We start from the raw sequence: 19060 nt of genomic DNA, 5'->3' as shown, positions 1-19060 counted from the left end.
AGCATCTATCGATGTTATCTCTCCTCTCACTAGATATTACCAACGGTAACATCCTCTCCAAGCTTACACATCAGCACCTTCGCCCATTGCCCACCGTCCTACTACACCCACTCCTCCCATCGTGTCCACCGTTAAGAGATTGACGATCGGTCGATCTTTCCTACTTAGAGCTCTGAGCACGTCCTGAGCGAGTAAACCACCCAGGACGGCCAGCGTAGGTGGGAAGAAGTGGGTTGCGTGAGACGCGAGATGTCTATGGTGGCAAGATTGCATGTCAGCTATTAGCTGGTCGCAAGATTTGCCGATAGAAACGCTGATCGATAGTGCAGCCCACTTGAACTCAAGGTCTCGACTACTCACTGTATCATATCAACATCCACTGTCGGTATAGCTTTGACATTTACGCCCAGATCATCTTTGAGCTTCTCGGCGCTCGCGATCATTTCAGCTATCTGACCTTCACCTCCACTCGGTAACATTGATTTTGTCTTCTCATACTCCCATAAAGCTAGATTGACCAACACATTTAGCGAGATTCTCCAGTCGATAAGCTCATCAGTGTGAAACAGCCTATCCTGTAACTCACCTAATAAACCTAAAACGACACCTGGAGCAGCATTCTTGCTTTCATTCTTCGTTAGTCCTCTATACGGACTTCCGCCTTGTTCAGCTTGTGAAGCAGGATTGTCCCAATGATCTGATGAGAGTGCTTTAGCGAAAGAAGGATAGGAAAGGGATTTCTTCGCTAATCCAGGTGACGGATTTTCAGGTGTAGGTTTTGGGCTAGTACAAGAAGCTAATATCAGTTGCCATTCGTATTTCTGAGTAAAGAAAGGTCAAGATACATGTAAGGTACCGGTAACTGATTGATGTGAACTGAGTTTACTCACTTGTAGACATATTCGTAGCTTTCCCCTAAATCTGCGAACACATATCCAAAGAAACCATATGTTCCAGCGCCATAAAACATAGAACCTGCTTTTCGAGAAGCTTCATCTATGATTTCCTGATAAATCCAGATAAGTCAGCGAAGTTCATCTTGATGAAATTGTGAAATATTTGTCGTATAATTGGACCTACCAGTTGTGATCGTGGTAAATCGCAAGCTACTATAACATCTACTTTTTCCTTCTTCAATATATCCACAATTTCACCTTCTGATCCACCAACAAAAGGTTGTAGCGTTTCAAAAGCAGTCAGTGAGACAAGTGGATTCAAGCTTGATATCTGTGGTAAAGCAGCTTTCGTTCTCTACACCGAAGAACGGAAATGATTATCTCGTCAGCTTTTACATATATTTCTCAACCAGCGAGGTCATTTTTTAAGCTCACATTCTGGCCGACAGCTCCATCTTCTTCCCTAAAGAGGAACCCTGTCCCTAAATCCTCTTCAGAGACTGCACTATCATCTGCTACGATCAATCTTCCTATTCCAGCTAAAACTAGATTTTTGATGGTTTCATGAGCTACTCCTCTCAAGGAAAGGACAAGTACTGTTGAAGATCGCATTCTATAGAAGCAAATACATCAGTCTATAATATCTTTGTGATGGTTGCAGAACAGGTTGTTGCATACCTGTTTTGTGCTTCCAAGCCCCATAATCGAATCTGACGATCATACAACGATGCCTCATCTGTCCAGTAAGTGATTCCTCGTCAGCCAAACGCCCTCTATGATATGAATGAAAAAGGATGATTCACCTTCCGTGATCTGACCGTTTGTCATTGGTTGTTGCGATGTCGATGCTTCTGGTTGTGACATTCTGCTAGTGAGCTTGATTCCCCTCTCTTGTGGTACTGAATACGTTATTAAGACAGGAAAGATGATTGAAGCTGACGGCGAGAATGAGACTTTTGAACACTGAGGACAAAGAGGAAGTGTGAGCCTGATACCATTGACGCTTCACTTGAGGGCGGTGGATCACGAGAATCAGGCTCACTGGGAAATTTCAAAATAGAAGAGATCTTCAATCGACCACCCAGTTACATTGATAGTTGTCCCTCATTCAAACCGATGAGTACAAGGTCATCAATCACGAAAGATTCAATACAGAAAGCGGCAGCGTTTGGCCAGCTTTAGTCTCATCTGAAATGGTGACATCTCATCATAAACCCAAATTCGATCCTGCAGCTCATCTCAGTAAACACGGCTGGAAAGGCAAAGGCACAGGTGAGTGAATTCGAACTCAGTACCGTCTTCAGTCACTATGCAAAGCTGACTGATCTAACTGATCCTCGCATCCCTCACTATCACATGTTACTGGTCTCATCATATCTGATTCTACACACTCGATGATGCCCTATTGATAACAACAAGCTCTCAAACATGGACACTCAGTCCGACCATTAGCGGTAGTTCAGAAGAAAACACTTTCAGGTATAGGTAAAGATAGAGATACGGCTGTGCCATTCTGGGATCAGTGAGTCACCTATCCATACTTCGATGTGCCTACTGCATCATCATCTTTTGAGTGAGACATCTCAGCTAATACCTCTTACGGCGCTAAATAGTATATTTGAAGCTACTGCAGCATCACTTTTCTCGTCCGTTGCATCTTCGCCATCTGGCTCACCAGGACCTTCATCATGGGCACCGCCACCTAGTCAAGTAGATTCGAGAGGAAGATTGATACCTACTCCTATAGAAGTGAAGAAGAAACTATCAATAAATGCAACCGCTAGAGCTGGAAGAGAAATAGCTAGAAGAGGATTATATTCAAAATTTCTACGAGGCAAAGTACTAGCTTTTGAACCTGATTCCGAGTCTGAACCCGAAGAAGAAAAGCCGGAAGTATTCTTGACTGCAAAGGAGGAAAGTGGAAATCAAGCTGGACCATCTCGTTCTACTTCTCCTGCAAGAAGTCCACCTTCGGAAAGTGAAAATGTGGATTCAGAACCGGTCAAGGCTAAAAGGAAGAGCAAGGGGAAAGGTAAAAGCAAAAACATAGAAGAAAGTACAGAAGAAAGGAAGATCAGGAAAGCCGAGAAAAAGGCTAAACGAGAAACCAAAAACGAAGAGGTAACGATAGACGGTTCGGTAATGCTAAAAGGAGAGCTCGACGCGAAGGCAGAGAAGAAGAAAAGGAAAAGAGACAAGAAAGAAAATATTAAAGATCCAAAGAAAGAAAGCAAACGCAAACGTACAGCATACGAGGAAAAAGCATCGGTAGACAGGAGAGTGAAGAAAAAGGAGAAGAAGCCTAAAATCGAGAAGGAAGCTGGACTCATCTTAGTATGATCAGGTTACCTGTGTTTCTTGCGGGGGTGAATAAGATGATGTTTTTCTTTGTTAGATCAATGTTTGGATTTCTGTTGTACAAGTGGTCGCACGATGTACTCTGACACAAATTTCTTGATGCATATACATACTACATACATTATACACTAATCAGCACATGTTATCATTCATAAGCTACGTTATAAGTCATCAATCTCCACTAGACAGGATGAGGTATTGAATGTTCAGGAGAGCATAAAACCGTCCCCAACCCTGATTTCTGTTTCCAAACCAGTATCCAAATCTCTAACTACCAAGACGTCTTCCGTCACCTCGTCAACCTCTTCTTCGACTTTATCCTCTCTCACTACAGTCTGTGAGATTATCTGATCAAGTTGTGCGATCTCATCATGTATTGATAGTTCATCCTCGAATTCGGTAGATGATTCCACCTCTTTCACGTGGGTTATAGCCTGATCAGGTTTCCTAGAATCATCTTCCTTGTTTATGGATCTTGAGAAACCGGATCTGGTCTTGGAATTGATAGTAGGAAGGTTGTAGACCGTGTTCAGCTTCAAGCTCATTCCTAACCCTAATCCACCTTCCCATTCATCGTCCTCATCGTCAAGGATAGAGGAGATCGGCGAAAATGTCGATGATGAAGAGGATAAAGCCATATCCAATTCTGGTGAATCGTACGATCCTTGCAACACGGATAAGGCAGATATGACGTGTGAGTCTAATCTGTATACCCTTGGTTTCGAATTATCACTTGAGGGCTGAGCAGTAGCAGGTGCGTGAATCATCTCGCATTTGTCATAGTCTGCCTGCGGAGAATTGAAGACTGAATGACGATCATTTTCGCTATTTGGTGTCGTAGGATAATTCCTTACCACAGGAAGTTGCACTCTTTCCGCTTCTTCTTCATCTACCAATTCAACTTCATCCTCCACCCTTTCCACAACAGATGTCATCACCGCAGATCCGGCCGTTTTCTTTCCTTTCACCCGAGTGTGCCGTTTGATGGAATCTTTATTTAGTAAGGGAGTGTTGAAAGGTGTGAAACCATTCTTGGAAGATGTACTAGCAATCAGCGGAGCCGTCATGTCGAATAATGCTGTAGCTGATGTAGGGCTTTCTATTACAGGTGAAGATATTCCATACTCTTGAGATGGCGGTGATGTGTGAGAATTGGTATAATAGTTCGAAACAGAGAACTCCGATTCTGAGTCGACCTCTTCTTCGTTATCATGAGAATGAGATTCCGCCGTTGGATCAATGTCGGATGATCTAGGTTTCACTACCCATCTTCCTCTTCTCAAACTTCTACCTCTAACTTTTCTGCCTAATTTCATCTCTAATTCCTTCCACACCTTTTCAGCTTGATCATTCTCACTACCGACCGAGGATTCATCTGATTCCCACTTCAAAGTCATAGGAGGTCCATTTGAAGAACAGATGTAAGGTGCAGTTACAGGTTGTTCTTGCGATGTAAGATCGATGGAAGCAGTATTGGATTGAGGTTCATAATCGAACGAATAGCCAGATGAGTCTTTTCTAGGTGACGTATACTCGTTCACCTCATTGATAGTGGCCACTGTTTTCAATGACAAGTCGGATACAGTAGATTCGCTATCTTGATTATTGTTCTCATCTTCATGTTCATTTCCAAATTCACATTCATCAGAGACGGCATCAATCAGAGCTCGATGATCGGGTGGTGAATAATTCGCAGATAATCTTGCAAAAGACGTCCGATCCCCTTTGATAGCTTTATGGCGAGCAAGAGAAGAAGCAGAAGAACATGCGGAAGAAGAGGATGATGATTCTCTCGAAGACATTTCAGACGACACAGGTAGAGGTTGTGTAGGTGGATGATTCAACTGAAAACTCTTAGGTCGATTGGCAGGTATAGTGACCTCAGAGGCTGAATCAGCGGGAAGAGACACTGGACGAGGTCGATAAGGAGTTGATTTGAGTGAGGGTATGTCACCATTTGCCGTCAATTTACTGGTCCTTGTTTGTGTTTGAGGTATTTGAGCCGAATGTCGATGAAACGAAGTTTGTCGATGAGGTTTCAAAGAGGGACGTCTGACCACGACGGGAGGTTTCGATCGAATTTGTGGTTTGGGGATACCAGATGATCTGGGGATATTTGTCATGGTGGGATTAGGTATAGGACCGTTATCTTTCAATTGGTATTTTGGTACCTGGGGAAAACACAAGAAATCGTCAGTGTGGATAGCCACCATACAATCTAGAAGCGTGATCACAGATCAAGCTGAGAAGTAAGAGGATCAGATCTACTTACTTTGGAAAGTCCACCACCGACTTTCAAAGCGTTATTCTTCATCCCATTACAACCATTTACCGGTGTGGACAGAGGACTCCACACTTCTCTAGGGGTGTGGAAATTCACCCTTAGAGTTGGGCCCTTGTTATCCGCTATTCCATTCATCTTCTTCGCAATGGTGGAAGTTCTTTGTGGGATCCTAGATGTGGTCCTGAGAGGTAATGTTGTGGGTGGTTGTAACCTCGATTTAAAATTGTTGGATTTCGTTACTAAACCTGATTGATTGCTTTTACAGGTTGCGGTTGGTTTGGTATTTAAACTTGCCATTTTGTATACGGTATACGGTATGAGGAGACGATTGATATACTACTGAATACTGACTGATACTGCGCAGCAGTCAAAGTCAAGAGTACAATTCGCCAAGCAAGAAGTCAAAAAGAACAAAGCTCGACTAGCGAGGAATGAAAGGCGTAGTGATTGGAGTCACGATGAGGAAGAACCAAGCCAGCTAATGCATGTAAAGCATATGCACAGCTTGGAGAGTTCTTACCAAGGATTTGAAGCATCGTGGTGGTAGTTCACTTGGCTTGTGAGTTGAAATCCTTGAAGCTGTGAATGCAAAATGATCAGAACAAGACTGAGATTGCTGTGTTCGAGACTGAACACAATTTTGCCGGTCTGAATCAGTCTAAAAAAGCTCTCTTTGGTCATCCTCATTTCATCCCGGAACACACTACACAGCTTGAAGGGAGTAAATCAGTCAAACCCGTTCATATCTTCATCTCGAAACCATCTCTTCACATTGTAGCACCATCAATTGCAGTAGAAGTCAGAAGGCAGCAGAGTAAGGTAAGGATAAGTCAAGAGTCAGAAGTTAATATACGCATCATCGTTTGCTGGCTAATGTATAAGGAGTATGGTGACTGACATCAGGAGACATTCATCCTCAAAGGAGCTTTACAATATCTCTTGCTTCCAACATATCACATATGGGCATCTTTATCAGAGTGCAAAGACATGATGAGATAGTCTCAATATTCAACGTTGCATGCATATCTTTGACTTTGATTTCCACCTTCCAATTCACTCTCAACATGGCATTACGTAATCATTTCAATATCGTCCTGTGAGACGCGTGGTAACTTTTGATATGGGTCACGTGGTTTTACACAGTCATCTTTTGTGTGTGGGGGATCCATTGGGATTGAATGCGGGGTAATCTGTGATCAACTTCCTTCTCTTCTCTTTCTTCTCTTTCATCTCTTTCATCTCTTTCTTCTCCTTCTCATCCATCTTCTGCATTGATCTGCATCATCTCCTTCTTCATCAGCACTGTCTTCTGATCACAACATCTCAAACTCTATCTGACAGTACTTATCGCAGAAACAGTGATCAATAACGTATGATCAAGATGTTGGATCCCGATGATGAACAATTGTGGAATATAGATGGACCAGACGAGGAAGAAGAAAACCAATTCATTGCTAACTCTTCACTCTCTGTCGAAGATGGTACCTCGTTTGATCCCGGTAAGCCATCACCTTCATGTTTTTGAATATCTACTCATGTACTCATCTCATCATCACCCTTCCTCTTCCATTGATGTCTCGACATCGCTTCATTCTTTATCTCCTTCCGTTCTCTTTATCACGATGACTCTTTCATTGCACCTCCTCTGTCCATGTCATCAAACGCTGATTAGTGTGGGTCACTAAATGAAGCAGCTTCACCCACTCCTGCGACGAATATACCCTTTCCTCAGTCTAGCATATCTCCAGTCAACTCCATTCATTCAACACAGCATTTTCGACTCCCATTGGCTAACGACATTTCTCGAAATCTCCCCCTCACATCGAGAACAAGTCCCTACTTTGATGAACACCTGAAAAGAGACGTCCAATCGACAGAATCAAGTCAACCTGCCTCGAAGAGGATTACAGATATGTATAATCACGTTGTATCAGATCAACCTCTAATGACAGACAAAGCTAATAGTGAGTAGATCGTTCTCATCAAACTCTCTTCTGACTATGTCTTCAGGTCCGCCACCTTCACAAATGTTAATGCAAGACGAGTCGGTGGCGGTGGATGATGAGACTACCAAGACCACAAAACAACATGATCCGGTCGCTCCTGTGAAATCGAGGGTCAAGCTTGTCTCTAAATCTCGTCTCATTAGTGAGCTGAGCTCCCCATCAATGCCTTCTCCCAAGCGAACGCTGATAAACTGTTAATATGCAGGTGATGCTCATCGGAAGTGTTTCAAGTTTCCGGTTTTTAATGAGATACAAAGCGCTGTTTTCGAAGATGTGAGTTTGACAAATGATCAATGAGATAGGGAATAACCGCTCACCGCCATTGCTCAGGTGTATTGTGGGGATACGAACGTAGTGGTCGCTGCTCCAACTGGTGCCGGAAAGACAACTATCTTCGAACTCGCATTTCTCCGTACACAAAGCCGAATCGTACAAAACAATGACAAGCCACTGTCAATTTATATGGCTCCGACAAAGGTGCGTTTAGTAAGGAAGGCTGTGACTGACGTGGGCAGGCTTTATGTAGTGAAAAGAGTCAAGACTGGCAAAAGCGTTTTGCAGAGCATATTGGTGTCATTTGTGAGTCGTGTAATGTAGATAACAGGAATAGCGCTCATAAATCACAGGCTCCGAAATCACTGGAGACTGCAGTGACAATTTTGCTGTCAATACACATCTGAAAAGGTCTGACCTTGTTGTCACGACAGTGAGTTATCCTTATGCTTTTTCTGATGTGTTGTCTGCAGAACCGTCGACTGATCATCATGTCAGCCTGAAAAATTAGATTCGATCACTCGAGGGAGAGCGTGGAACCATAAGCTGATCGGACGCTTGGAACTCATCATGATAGACGAGGTGAGTCTACCATCATTCAAAATCATGATCAGCTTATTGATTACCACCACGTAGGTACATATCCTTGGAGAAGATAGAGGTGCAACAATGGAAGTTGTCATCTCTCGTATCAAACAATCGAAACCCTCTGTGCGCATCATAGCAGTGAGTGCAACGGTACCCAACATCGACGACATAGCTCGTTGGGTAGGAAAACAAGAAGACCCACGAGAGCTCTCATCAGCTATATATAGCGGATCGGAAGTAGAGACAGATGGAGATATATCGGGCGAACCAAGGAGTACAATTGGGAGAATGTCTAAAGCGACTGTCTACAAGGTGAGTGAATGTCGAATCCGTATTGGGCTAAATACGTACAGTTTGGGGAAGAATACCGACCGGTCCCATTGAAACGTGAAGTGTATGGTATCGAAGGTGGAGGAAATGAGTGGGCTCTTGCGCCCAAACTTGATAGGGAGCTATTTCCTCTTCTCCTCAAGCACGGCGAAGGCAAACCTGTTCTTGTTTTCTGCCCCACACGTCGTTGTGAGTACTCATGGCATATCGTTCCATTATCCCGCTGATAATTCATGAATTAGCTTGTCAAACGACTGCTGATCTGATCTTCAAGCTTTATGAAGAGTCGCGCGCCCAAAAGCTGCTGGTTCCCTGGCATCACAAGTGAGTGCAGCTTATGAGGATACGTGACTGATCATCAACAACCTTCAGAGAAACAGATCAATTGAATCTGAAGGATAACAAACTTGCAGCGCTGTCAACCTGCGGCATTGCGGTCCATCATGCGGGTCTCGATTACGCGGATAGAAAGGCCATTGAACAAGGATTTATCGGTGGAAAGCTCCACATGATTGTAGCGACCTCTGTAAGTTCCATATCAGTAAATAAGACGTCGCCCCTGATCTTCGAAACTAGACTTTGGCTGTCGGGGTCAACCTTCCAGCTCATACAGTCGTCATCAAAGGTACCATGGCATGGCACGGTCCCGTTGCAGGATTTCAAGAGTATTCGGACATTGATATTCAAGTAGGTGATCTACGACTGCTACCTATGAAGATTGTTGTCATGCTTATCAATTTGTAGCAAATGATGGGACGAGCCGGTCGACCACAATTCGACAAAACAGGCACCGTTGTAGTGATGTGCGAAAAGTCTAAAGTTAAGAAGGTATGTTCATACAGAGTCATGCCCAAACTGACTATCATCTCAGTATCAGTCGATGTTATACTCGGAGTCCATTCTTGAGAGCTGCTTGTGAGCTTCGAAAGGTGGTTGACAACGTATGATGCTGACTTTCGCAGGCATCGCAATCTTACCGAGCGTCAGTGGTTCCGGCATGGGCATTGAACCTCCCTGACCCTTGCACTTTCCAGACGTAAATTGTGAGATAGGACTTGGTACCATTACAACCCTCGGTAGTGCACACGAGTGGCTCAAACGGTGAGTACACCCATGTTGAACATACTGAACAATCATAGGTCGTTTCTATACATCCGCATACAACAAAAGCCTAATCACTATGCCAAGGCATTAGAAGATGCCGGCTCCGACTCACAGTACAAATCGTGGGAAGAATACCTCTATCATTATATTGAAGTCAGCATGGTCCTTTGTCTCCTCGTGTAAAAGGCTTATGAAGCATCTCCTGCAGGAATCACTGTCTAAACTTGTTGATAACGGTTTTGTCCAGCGAGTGGAAATGGAGGGATCTAATGGGGATTATAAACTTATTCCAACCCAAGAAGGTGAAATTTTAAGAAGATCCATGATTGGTACGTCGTCGTGTCTGATCGTCGTAGAGGAGGGATCTAGCTGACGAAAAATTGCTTTAGCGTATCATACAGTAAGAGCATAGAGTATTGGTCGCTTAGGTTAAGCTAATTGATATTTGCAGATGCAACGAATCATGACAATCAACGAGGACTCGACTTTACTTGATCTTCTGGAGATTTTGGCTGGGGCATATGAGTGTGTACTTCATTGATGCGGTCCGAAAAGCTTGCATGCTGATGCTTTCTTCAGGTACCAAGATCTGCGGATCCGCCCGGGTGAAGCCAAGGTGCGTACGAACTGGATCTGCGTCTGCTGATTTCAAAAGCTCCTAAATGTGCTCCGTAAGCACCAGGACATCAAGTATAAATTAGATGAAACCGTAGCAAGCTACGCGTGAGTGTGTATTTGACAAGTTCCATGCTTATGACTTCCATAGAGACAAGGTTTTCATACTGCTACAAGCACAATTAGCATCGATCCAGCTCGATGAAGATAAGAAAACAGAGGCTACTTCACCCCTACAAACTCAAATGGTCATATTTGTTCATGCTGGACGAATTGCTAAAGGTGAGCGATAGAACAACATGAGCTGCTAACAATTTTGATTTAGCCATTTTGCAAGTTGCTGCCCTTCGCAAATATGGGAAGCCAATGCTGGCCGCTTTGGAACTTTTCCGTGCTATCGCTGGAAAGGCATGGGACGATTCGGCATCGGTTTTTAGGCAATTAGAAAACGTTGGTAAGTGCCATTCTTCGAAATTGTCGTACATATACTAAATATGCACGTTGCACATTCAGGTCCTGTATCCATCAGAAACCTAGTTGAAGCTGGCATTCGAAGTGAGTGCGGCTTGGAGAGAATGGTATCTGACGATGTTTAAGCATTCGACCAACTATTGGCTCTTGATACTCATCAGACGCAACAAGCGCTCAAGAAGAAGTCGTACGATCTTGCTCGGGATGTTCGAGATCAAGCTAGGCGTATGCCCCGGTTCATAGTATCCATAGAGTAAGTTTTTCTGCCTCAGTCTGAGTTTCTACTCCTATATTGACATGGCCGCAGGGAGGTCGGGGTGGAAGACTCATCAGATGGAGATTACCGCGTCCTGAACCTGCTGCTTAATGCCAAACCATTAAGTGATAACATCTTGGACAAAGATGAAGACAAGAAGCGACGCCTCAAACCGTCCACATGGAACTGGTCAATCCTTCTCCTTCGACAGGACTATAGCTTCATTGTATACATCAGAAAGAGGTGAGCCAACAATGCTACATTGAGAAATAGAACTGACTCTCTGAACCAGTCTCCCTGCGCTTCTCAAGAAAAAGACTATCAGCTATCCTTTTAAGGTAGACCTGAATAAGCGTTGTGATAAGATCATTGCTGTTGTCGGAGGTGAATGGAATGCTTTTGTTACGGAGCTGACATTCAGTTGAGGAGGTCGCTGGATGTACCAGCGTAGTGGAATATGTTACCAATCTTAGCGATACCGTGTATCCAGAAAACATGGAGGATCCCAATCTATCTGGTGAGTAAGAGCTTTGCATGACAAATATCGCAGTGAACATTCACTAACCTGCTTTACCGTTCAGGAACCATTTCTGTAAACGATGAAGGTGAAAACGATGAAGAACATCCTCTTCCCAACGTACCATGTCATCATTCTTGCCAAGACACGAATACTTGCGGTCATGCTTGTTGCAAAGATGGAGTTGCACCCAAACCCACAGCCAAAGTCAAGTCTCGCATCAAATCAATCCAAGGCATCGATACAGCAGACAAGGGTATATTCCATCTCTCTGGCAAAAGATGTCAGCTCCTGCTGATACTCTCGTTGAATCTCTCTTCTAGCTCATAAGCCCAACTCACATATGCATGTGGAGAAGATCAAAATGGTAGACCAGGTGGCGAGTAAGTTTGACTACTCGCTGTGCTACTTGGTCATTGTCATGAAGTTTCAACACTGATATATGCCACAGCTCCTACTCATCCCGTCTCTACACCCGCTCTCAGATCTCCTTTAAAAACTGAAGGTCTCTTCTTGTCAGCTTCGAGCTCTTCCGAGATCGAGGTACTCGATGCGACGAAACCTACCCGAGTCCAGTCCAAGTCGAAAACCAGCTCTGTCTCCGCTGATCCTTCGTCAATCGGATCCCCTACTTCATCCGAAAAGGTCATCAGCCCGAATCTGAATCGTCAACGGAATATCCTTTCTGACGACGTGTACGAACTAATCCCTGCAGAAAGCTCATGGGAAAAACCAGCTTCTGGTACAGACTACTCTGCTTACCCAGAACAAATTGAAGATCATCCAATGGAAAACACCTCCGGAGAAATTCCTGATCACTCACAGGTGACCTTTCTGACTGCTAATGACAACTCTGACTTTGACATCGAAGACATGTTCAAGGATGTCAATGTCGTTTCTGACACTCACCAATCTTCGTCTTCGCTTAATGAACCGTATGTCCCCTATCAAAGCCCACCTCAGCCTGAGCAAAGTGTGCGTTTCGATTTCGACATTGCAGAAGCAAATCAGGATTACAACGGTCATTATCAAGACAACAACATGATGTCACAAGATCATCAATGCGATGAGCTTCTCCTAGACTCTCACAATGCAGAGGATTGGAATGATAGAAACCCGTACGCTGATCATGACTATGACGAAATCAACAATGCGCCTCGATTGCTTGTTGATTCGCGAGACGCTAAAGACGAAGATCATCAAGACATCGATACGAGAGTCAGGAAAAGAGCACGCTTCTCATCCGCGACTCCCGACTGTAGATTGATCCCTTCTAGGTATGAAGAAAAGCAGGGTCTTCGTAAAGACCATGGGAAATATAACGGTTATGATACTAACTTTACGGCTCCTCGATCTCGCTCAAATTCACAAGAAGGAATCGATTATGATGAGTTTGATAGTCTTCATGATTCAAGTACGTCATCGGTATAAAGACGAACTGATTGCCTATCGAAGCTGACAGCCAAATCTCGCCTTAGACCTGTACGATCCAGCAGAAGGATTCTGCGCCGATGTCGAAGACGAAACTGCCGAACAGCGTGGTGTGTATGCTCATTATGAAGGACGATATGATCAGCAACACTAGATGTATGGCGAGGCGATAGATATGACAGAACGATTAACCCATTTGTATACTGATAATACTGATTATATAGGAGTGAAAAGAGATGCAGTAAAACTGGTATGAATATGTTTACAAAATACTATAGACTTCGACGAGCTCAGTCCTGGACATCATGAGATGATTAGCTCATCCCCAAGCTCTACTGTACTGGGCACATTGGCCAGCTGACGAGATTCTGAGGTAGATTGCCATGATGCAAAAGAATTATCTCAAGTTCTTGCTCGTCCAAACCATAGGTTCAACGATTTGCCTATCGCTTCCACATCAGTCTTTCGTCTTCGAGTTAGATCGATCTTAGCAAGCAGATCCTTTGATTGATACCTTTACTACTTACCTGACAATCGCCAATGATGGTCTGTGTCCCGTTGAATAGCTCAATCCCTGTCGTTCGTTCTTTTTCCACAATGTTTCCTTTCTTACTGATTCGTCCTGAAAGTCCGAGGTCCAACGAAGGTGATACCAAAATCAATAAAAGGTTGCAGCCTTTGATCAATAACGAGTGTGACATTTCTCCTTACCTTCATTTCATGCAGATCTCGAGTATACCTTTGATTCTCAGGAGGGAGTATCGCCTACCGAATTGCACCTCGGCGATTCGTTTTCGATTTGAGTTGTATAAATACCCCTTTCAAAGCTTAATGAAATGGGTTGTTCATTCTATATCCTTATCTTAATCGCATCATTTATCCCTCTTGGTCTGGCACCGATCCCTTCAAACTAGCTCCACTACTTTACCACAATTTTTTACATATCGTTGCCGACACTTGTGTATGAACAGTCAAACAGTAGACGCATACACTCCTTTGTACTAAACTCTCAATTGACCGCACAATGCTCAGCAGCTTTGTATTGCTCTCTCTTGTTTTGAAGACTTACTTGGTTTATGCTGAGTACTCTTCTTCAGTCTCTGATGGAACCATGTAAGTTATTTGTCGTTACCCTTGGTCCGCTAGCGTTACCGAGTGATGTATGTGTTAATTCATTGGCATACAGCTATTATGATTTGAAATTTCAATGCAATGGCGAAGGTTCAGCTGCAGTTGGTACATCGGGAATGAATGGTGGAACCAACGCTTGTGGTTATTCTGCTGCTTCATTGGGTTCATCAAGAATAGTCGGTATGTAGCTAATTCTCCTCTGGACAGGAATCGAATCAGTAAATGACGATTTGAACCTAGCTGTTAATATCGGCCTTTTCTCTCGGGACAAATGTGGAGCAGAGTGAATTCATTGTCTTAAGATCATCATGATATTTACAAGCAGTGTTAAAGACTGACGATCACTGACCCTGTGTTTCAGAGTGACAATCATGCAGAACGGAGCTCCTGTCACCTTCTCGGAAGGTCCCTTGTTTATAGGTGACATTTGCGGTGGTTGCGGAGTTGACAAAGTCGATTTTGGTGGTAAGTCTTCTTGTTCAAATTACAATGGAATTGCCTCTGACATATTCGACCATCAAATTCCATGTACTATAGCGGCCGCAGCGATCGAGATGGGTGATGGAGTCAGCTGCTTGAATCCGTCGGGGTTCACGTACCAAATATCCGATCAGATTATCGGTCCGGGATACTCGTCTGAAGTAGATGGATCCCTTGCAGCGTGGAGACAAGGTGGTGGGACTGGTGTCACTGTCAACACAACTACCCCTGTCGCCTCTTCAGCGACAATTGGCACTTCGACCATCCTTGGGGGAGGAGCCCAATCTTCCTCTGCATATCTATCAGCCGCAATTACCACTCCATCAACAAGTCAAGCTGCCAATCCTGCTACACAAGTTAGCAATCCGGCTTCTCAATCCGTTGGTTCTGCTAGTGAATATAACCCAGGTACTGCTGGCTCTATGATTTCATCGTTGGTATCTTCCTCCCCTACCACACAAACCTTGGCGACAACTCCGTCGGCCGCAATAGGAGCTTCCACGACTTCTGCGACTTCCCAGATTCAAGGTAGCTCGGCCTCAAGAGGAAGTTGGGGAGGACATGGAGGCTGGACAAAGCCTGTCGCTGCGTTTGCTGAGCAAACAACAGATGCGTCTACAAGTGATCGAGCTTGCAAGAGGAGAAAGAGAAGAAGACTTGCTATGTCACATTGATCAGGTGGAAGATTAGTCAGGTTTAGCATTTACATAACACTGGTTGTTGTTAACGATTGAAAAAAAAAGGTATTCATGCATGCAGCAGTTCTTAGGCGTTAGGACAAAAACACGAGACCTGTGAATGGCCAAATCTGCGATGGCATCAGCTTTCCTGGATTTTACAATCACGCTGCTCGTGATCGAAGTTGTCGGAGATCAATCTCTGTTCTTCACCGCGAGTTTGCGAAGACTCATCGGAGTTGATACCGTATTTCTACGAAGTGTTATCAATTGAAATGTACGGAAAACGGTGTGATAAGATTTACTGCTGACCATCCGCCAGCGACGATGATGATAGTCATTTCTAATGATGCCAGCCAATTCGGACATCCAGCGAGCATGAAACGATCTGCATGGGAAACCTGTTTTTTCCAATTACGATGTGAAACACATACCTTAGGGTAAGGTCATAACCACGACCAATATAACCATGACATACTTCTCCGGATTCTTGGTCTCGAAATGACGTTTTTCTCCCTGATCATATTTTTTGCATTTTTACGTGAAAAAGCCTTCCTTCCTGCCGCGTCTACGTCTCTCATTTCTTGCCGGTTCCCGTAACGATCTGACGATGCCCCGCAATACCAGGGCTTCTCTTGATTCCAGAAGCTCGGGGTAAGAAGTTCTAAGCGAGATTCCTGATTCCTGCAAAAGTGCGCACAAACAGGTCATCTGATCAGACTTTCCCATCGAAATAATGTTCTACCCTTCCGTTTCCGTTTTGACGTCAATCCCAGCTGGATTATTCCCTCTTTAGATCGCGAAGACTCTGCTGAAATGGCGAAAACAAACGACAGTTGGAGAGATGTGGTCATTGAATCGATGCAGATCGAATCAAAAACCAGCATCGAGGACACTTTGAATACACAAGAAAATTGTCTCTTCGGTAATGTTTATAAGCTGGACAGGCCCATGTAATGTTCATTAATTAGAACGGTTCTATTGGTATGAATCTTGTGTGAAAATGACTTTATCAGCAATGAATGCTTCCCGTACTGTAGTCTCCTCAAGCATCGTCGATCGAACCTTGCCATCTAGACCTCGACTCAACTTGATCCCTCTTCTAGAGAACGATGGTCAGATCTATAGTCAAGCCGCTTGGCTTTTGCTATCCATCGCCGCTTTTGCTCTCACTGTTCGTGCACTAAAAGCCCCTCATAGACAACGCCCTCAGACACAACCATATCCACCGAAGTCCTATAACAATACCTCAGCCTCAATTGATCCATCTTCAACAAAAGACAATGCGGAGCAACCTGTGAAGCCATACTTAGCCGCATTCCCCGATCTTAGCGGACTGGCAGATCTTGCGACCCAAACAGAAAGAGAGCGCATGGTGAGAGACAAGAAGCTGTACTGGAAAATGCAAAATCTGGAAGATCATCGAGGTGAGTCAAAATCATATGACATTGTCTTCCCTGGTGGTAAATGCTCATATATAGCAGACGTTATTCCGGAAGCACGACAACGCCTGATAGGTCTCTTCGATCAAACCATGTCTGAAGCTCTCAGTAATCCGTACGATACCATCGTTTCACTCTCTACTTACGACTCAACTTCTCTCCGCGCATTTCTTCAAACATCGCATCGCTCAGCAACTTCTAGATATGAAGCGTATCTGGAGAGACGCAAAGCTGGTGGACCAAGAGAAATGTTCCCTACGACGGAGTTCGCTTTGGAGTGGCTCAGATTAGCTGGAGTGGTGAAATACGTCGACGGTGGTTGGCTTGGAGGGATATTAGGAATAGGTACTGGTAGGGCTTCTTGCTTGCCTCAGACAAAAGGTCAGAGCACTGGCGGTCAATTAGAAAGATCAATCAGTAAAATGGCGTGGCAAGTCATATCGGAAGAATTTGGAGATGGCGATTTGGAGAAGAATCACATCTACCTGTACGAGAAGCTGCTTAATAAGATTAGCGCTGGAAAATTGACACCGGACGATCAGACTTCCTCTGGATATGTTCGAGGGTTTGATGGTCTTGAAGACAATCAAGGTGTTCCTCGTTGTTGGGAAGCAGCTATTGCACAGCAGTGTATTGGACTTCTCGCTTCTTCCCAAGACTTCTTCCCCGAAGCGCTTGGTTTCAACATGGCTTATGAGTCGCTACCATATCATCTCCTCATCACCGCGAGGGAACTGAAAGAGTTGGATATTGACAATTACTATTTTGCTATCCATGTCACGATTGACAATGCTGATTCTGGTCATTCTGCTATGGCACGTATAGCTGTAGAACGGTATTTGGAAGGCGTCAGAGAGAGGGATGGAGATCAAGCCATGCACAATATATGGAGGAGGATACAAGTGGGATATATCCTCGCCGAAGGCCTTCCAACTACACCCAGCGGACCAATCGAGTTCGAGCCAGTCAGGAAATCTGATTCTATCATACATTGGCAACCACGATCATCACAAACCCCACCAGTCACTCCTGCAGAATCCAAACTCGTCAATGTGATCGTCAAAAAAGCAGGTGCCGCGGAGAAAATGCATTGCACTTCGAAAATGCGAATAGGAGGTGAGACTGTAGAACAATGGTTGGACCCTCGGACAATATCTGAAACTAGAGCTTTATCTTTTATTCGTGCTCTCGCCACCAAGAGGCCATTTGTAGTACCCGGAGACACCTCTCGAAGTCGCTTTGTCCAAGATCTTGAATGGGGAGGAAAGATGTTTGGAGCTTTCACCGGTATGGAATCGGATATTGTCAAAAATTGGATCCGTTCGTTACAGCCTCGAATCACATCGGAAGGAACGTATGAACGCTTCGTAGGAAGAAGCGCTGCCGCCCAGAAGGGATTTAACCCACCCGCTACCCCTTTCGAAGAACGAACTCGAGATCTCTGGACCATACACGATGTCAACCCAATGTCCACAACACAGCTATCCGAAAGAGTCAGTTCTGAAGATCTCATAACCCAGCCTATGTTTGAAACAGATGAGATAGCTCTGGAATATTCACGCCTACGTTCGATTTGGTATGTATCCACATCGCTTTTCGAATGTTTCCCTCTTCAACCTTCTCGCTTTGCAACTCCGCTGGGCATGTTCTCCCTTCGTCTTCTTCGATCACAACTTGGGTTTGGGGCTCTACATCTTCCGGAAGATATATGTGCAGGCACCGATGATCTCGATCTCACAAGACAAGAGGGAGATATGATTGGACTCTGGGAGCTAGGAGAGAAATTGGATCAAGTTTGTAATATACCAAACGCTGATGATATCCAGCAAATCGCGCGCGATACCACTGATAGGAGGACAAATGAGTTTTGCGCAAAACTGCTTGATTTGCGATCACGGCCTTACACGAACTCCTCATATATATTCGGGGTTAGTCTAGCTTTGTGTAAAGGCGTACATGGGTCCAGGGTCATTAATAATATGTTGGGAGAAGAGCGAGACCAAGGCTCACTTTCACGGATCGTGGATGAACAACTAGCAATCATTTCAGAGCTTGTCAAGGATTACATCGATGAAAATGACCAGCAAAATCAGAAGGATTTCGTGCAAGGCTTCCTATGGGCAAGGAACGAATTATCTATTATATCAATCTGAGTATATGTATTTCTATAGCCAAAAAGGATGTATTGATAGGAAATGTGG

The 19060-nt window shown here is 44.3% G+C and overlaps 6 protein-coding genes across 6 annotated transcripts; 4 read left to right on the top strand and 2 right to left on the bottom strand.

The window, feature by feature from the left end:
* Positions 1-63: 63 nt before the first annotated feature.
* On the bottom strand, positions 64-1760 carry IL334_005118 (uncharacterized protein; the record flags this gene model as incomplete). Its single annotated transcript, XM_062936832.1, has 8 exons — positions 64-253; positions 361-508; positions 587-783; positions 891-1006; positions 1081-1251; positions 1332-1509; positions 1575-1632; positions 1700-1760. 8 exons carry the CDS (start codon positions 1758-1760, stop codon positions 64-66), a joined length of 1119 nt encoding a protein of 372 aa, XP_062792883.1.
* Positions 1761-2089: 329 nt separating this feature from the next.
* IL334_005117 (uncharacterized protein) lies at positions 2090-3236 on the top strand (the record flags this gene model as incomplete). Its single annotated transcript, XM_062936831.1, has 3 exons — positions 2090-2168; positions 2316-2418; positions 2510-3236. The coding sequence occupies 3 exons, from the start codon at positions 2090-2092 to the stop codon at positions 3234-3236; spliced, it is 909 nt and encodes a 302-aa protein (XP_062792882.1).
* Positions 3237-3460: 224 nt separating this feature from the next.
* Positions 3461-5835, bottom strand: IL334_005116 (uncharacterized protein; the record flags this gene model as incomplete). The annotated part of the gene is made up of 2 exons (XM_062936830.1): positions 3461-5425; positions 5527-5835. 2 exons carry the CDS (start codon positions 5833-5835, stop codon positions 3461-3463), a joined length of 2274 nt encoding a protein of 757 aa, XP_062792881.1.
* A 1075-nt stretch (positions 5836-6910) lies between these two features.
* Positions 6911-13283, top strand: IL334_005115 (uncharacterized protein; the record flags this gene model as incomplete). The annotated part of the gene is made up of 34 exons (XM_062936829.1): positions 6911-7037; positions 7233-7502; positions 7549-7686; positions 7750-7817; positions 7875-8021; positions 8078-8123; positions 8171-8250; positions 8316-8399; positions 8454-8543; positions 8759-8924; positions 8978-9059; positions 9108-9261; positions 9312-9422; positions 9480-9563; positions 9607-9650; positions 9698-9717; positions 9770-9824; positions 9875-9992; positions 10048-10168; positions 10229-10239; positions 10291-10364; positions 10419-10455; positions 10522-10562; positions 10606-10736; positions 10780-10908; positions 10968-11009; positions 11052-11178; positions 11233-11424; positions 11474-11565; positions 11633-11698; positions 11763-11954; positions 12022-12081; positions 12150-13112; positions 13177-13283. The coding sequence occupies 34 exons, from the start codon at positions 6911-6913 to the stop codon at positions 13281-13283; spliced, it is 4269 nt and encodes a 1422-aa protein (XP_062792880.1).
* Positions 13284-14153: 870 nt separating this feature from the next.
* IL334_005114 (uncharacterized protein) lies at positions 14154-15414 on the top strand (the record flags this gene model as incomplete). The annotated part of the gene is made up of 5 exons (XM_062936828.1): positions 14154-14242; positions 14316-14440; positions 14501-14543; positions 14622-14725; positions 14798-15414. 5 exons carry the CDS (start codon positions 14154-14156, stop codon positions 15412-15414), a joined length of 978 nt encoding a protein of 325 aa, XP_062792879.1.
* A 1021-nt stretch (positions 15415-16435) lies between these two features.
* Positions 16436-19012, top strand: IL334_005113 (uncharacterized protein; the record flags this gene model as incomplete). Its single annotated transcript, XM_062936827.1, has 2 exons — positions 16436-16844; positions 16899-19012. The coding sequence occupies 2 exons, from the start codon at positions 16436-16438 to the stop codon at positions 19010-19012; spliced, it is 2523 nt and encodes an 840-aa protein (XP_062792878.1).
* Between the last annotated feature and the right edge of the window lie 48 nt (positions 19013-19060).

This window comes from Kwoniella shivajii, chromosome 6, assembly GCF_035658355.1.
Source record: "Kwoniella shivajii chromosome 6, complete sequence".
Taxonomy (NCBI): Eukaryota; Fungi; Basidiomycota; class Tremellomycetes; order Tremellales; family Cryptococcaceae; genus Kwoniella; species Kwoniella shivajii.
This window is presented reverse-complemented; position numbering and strand designations above follow the sequence as displayed.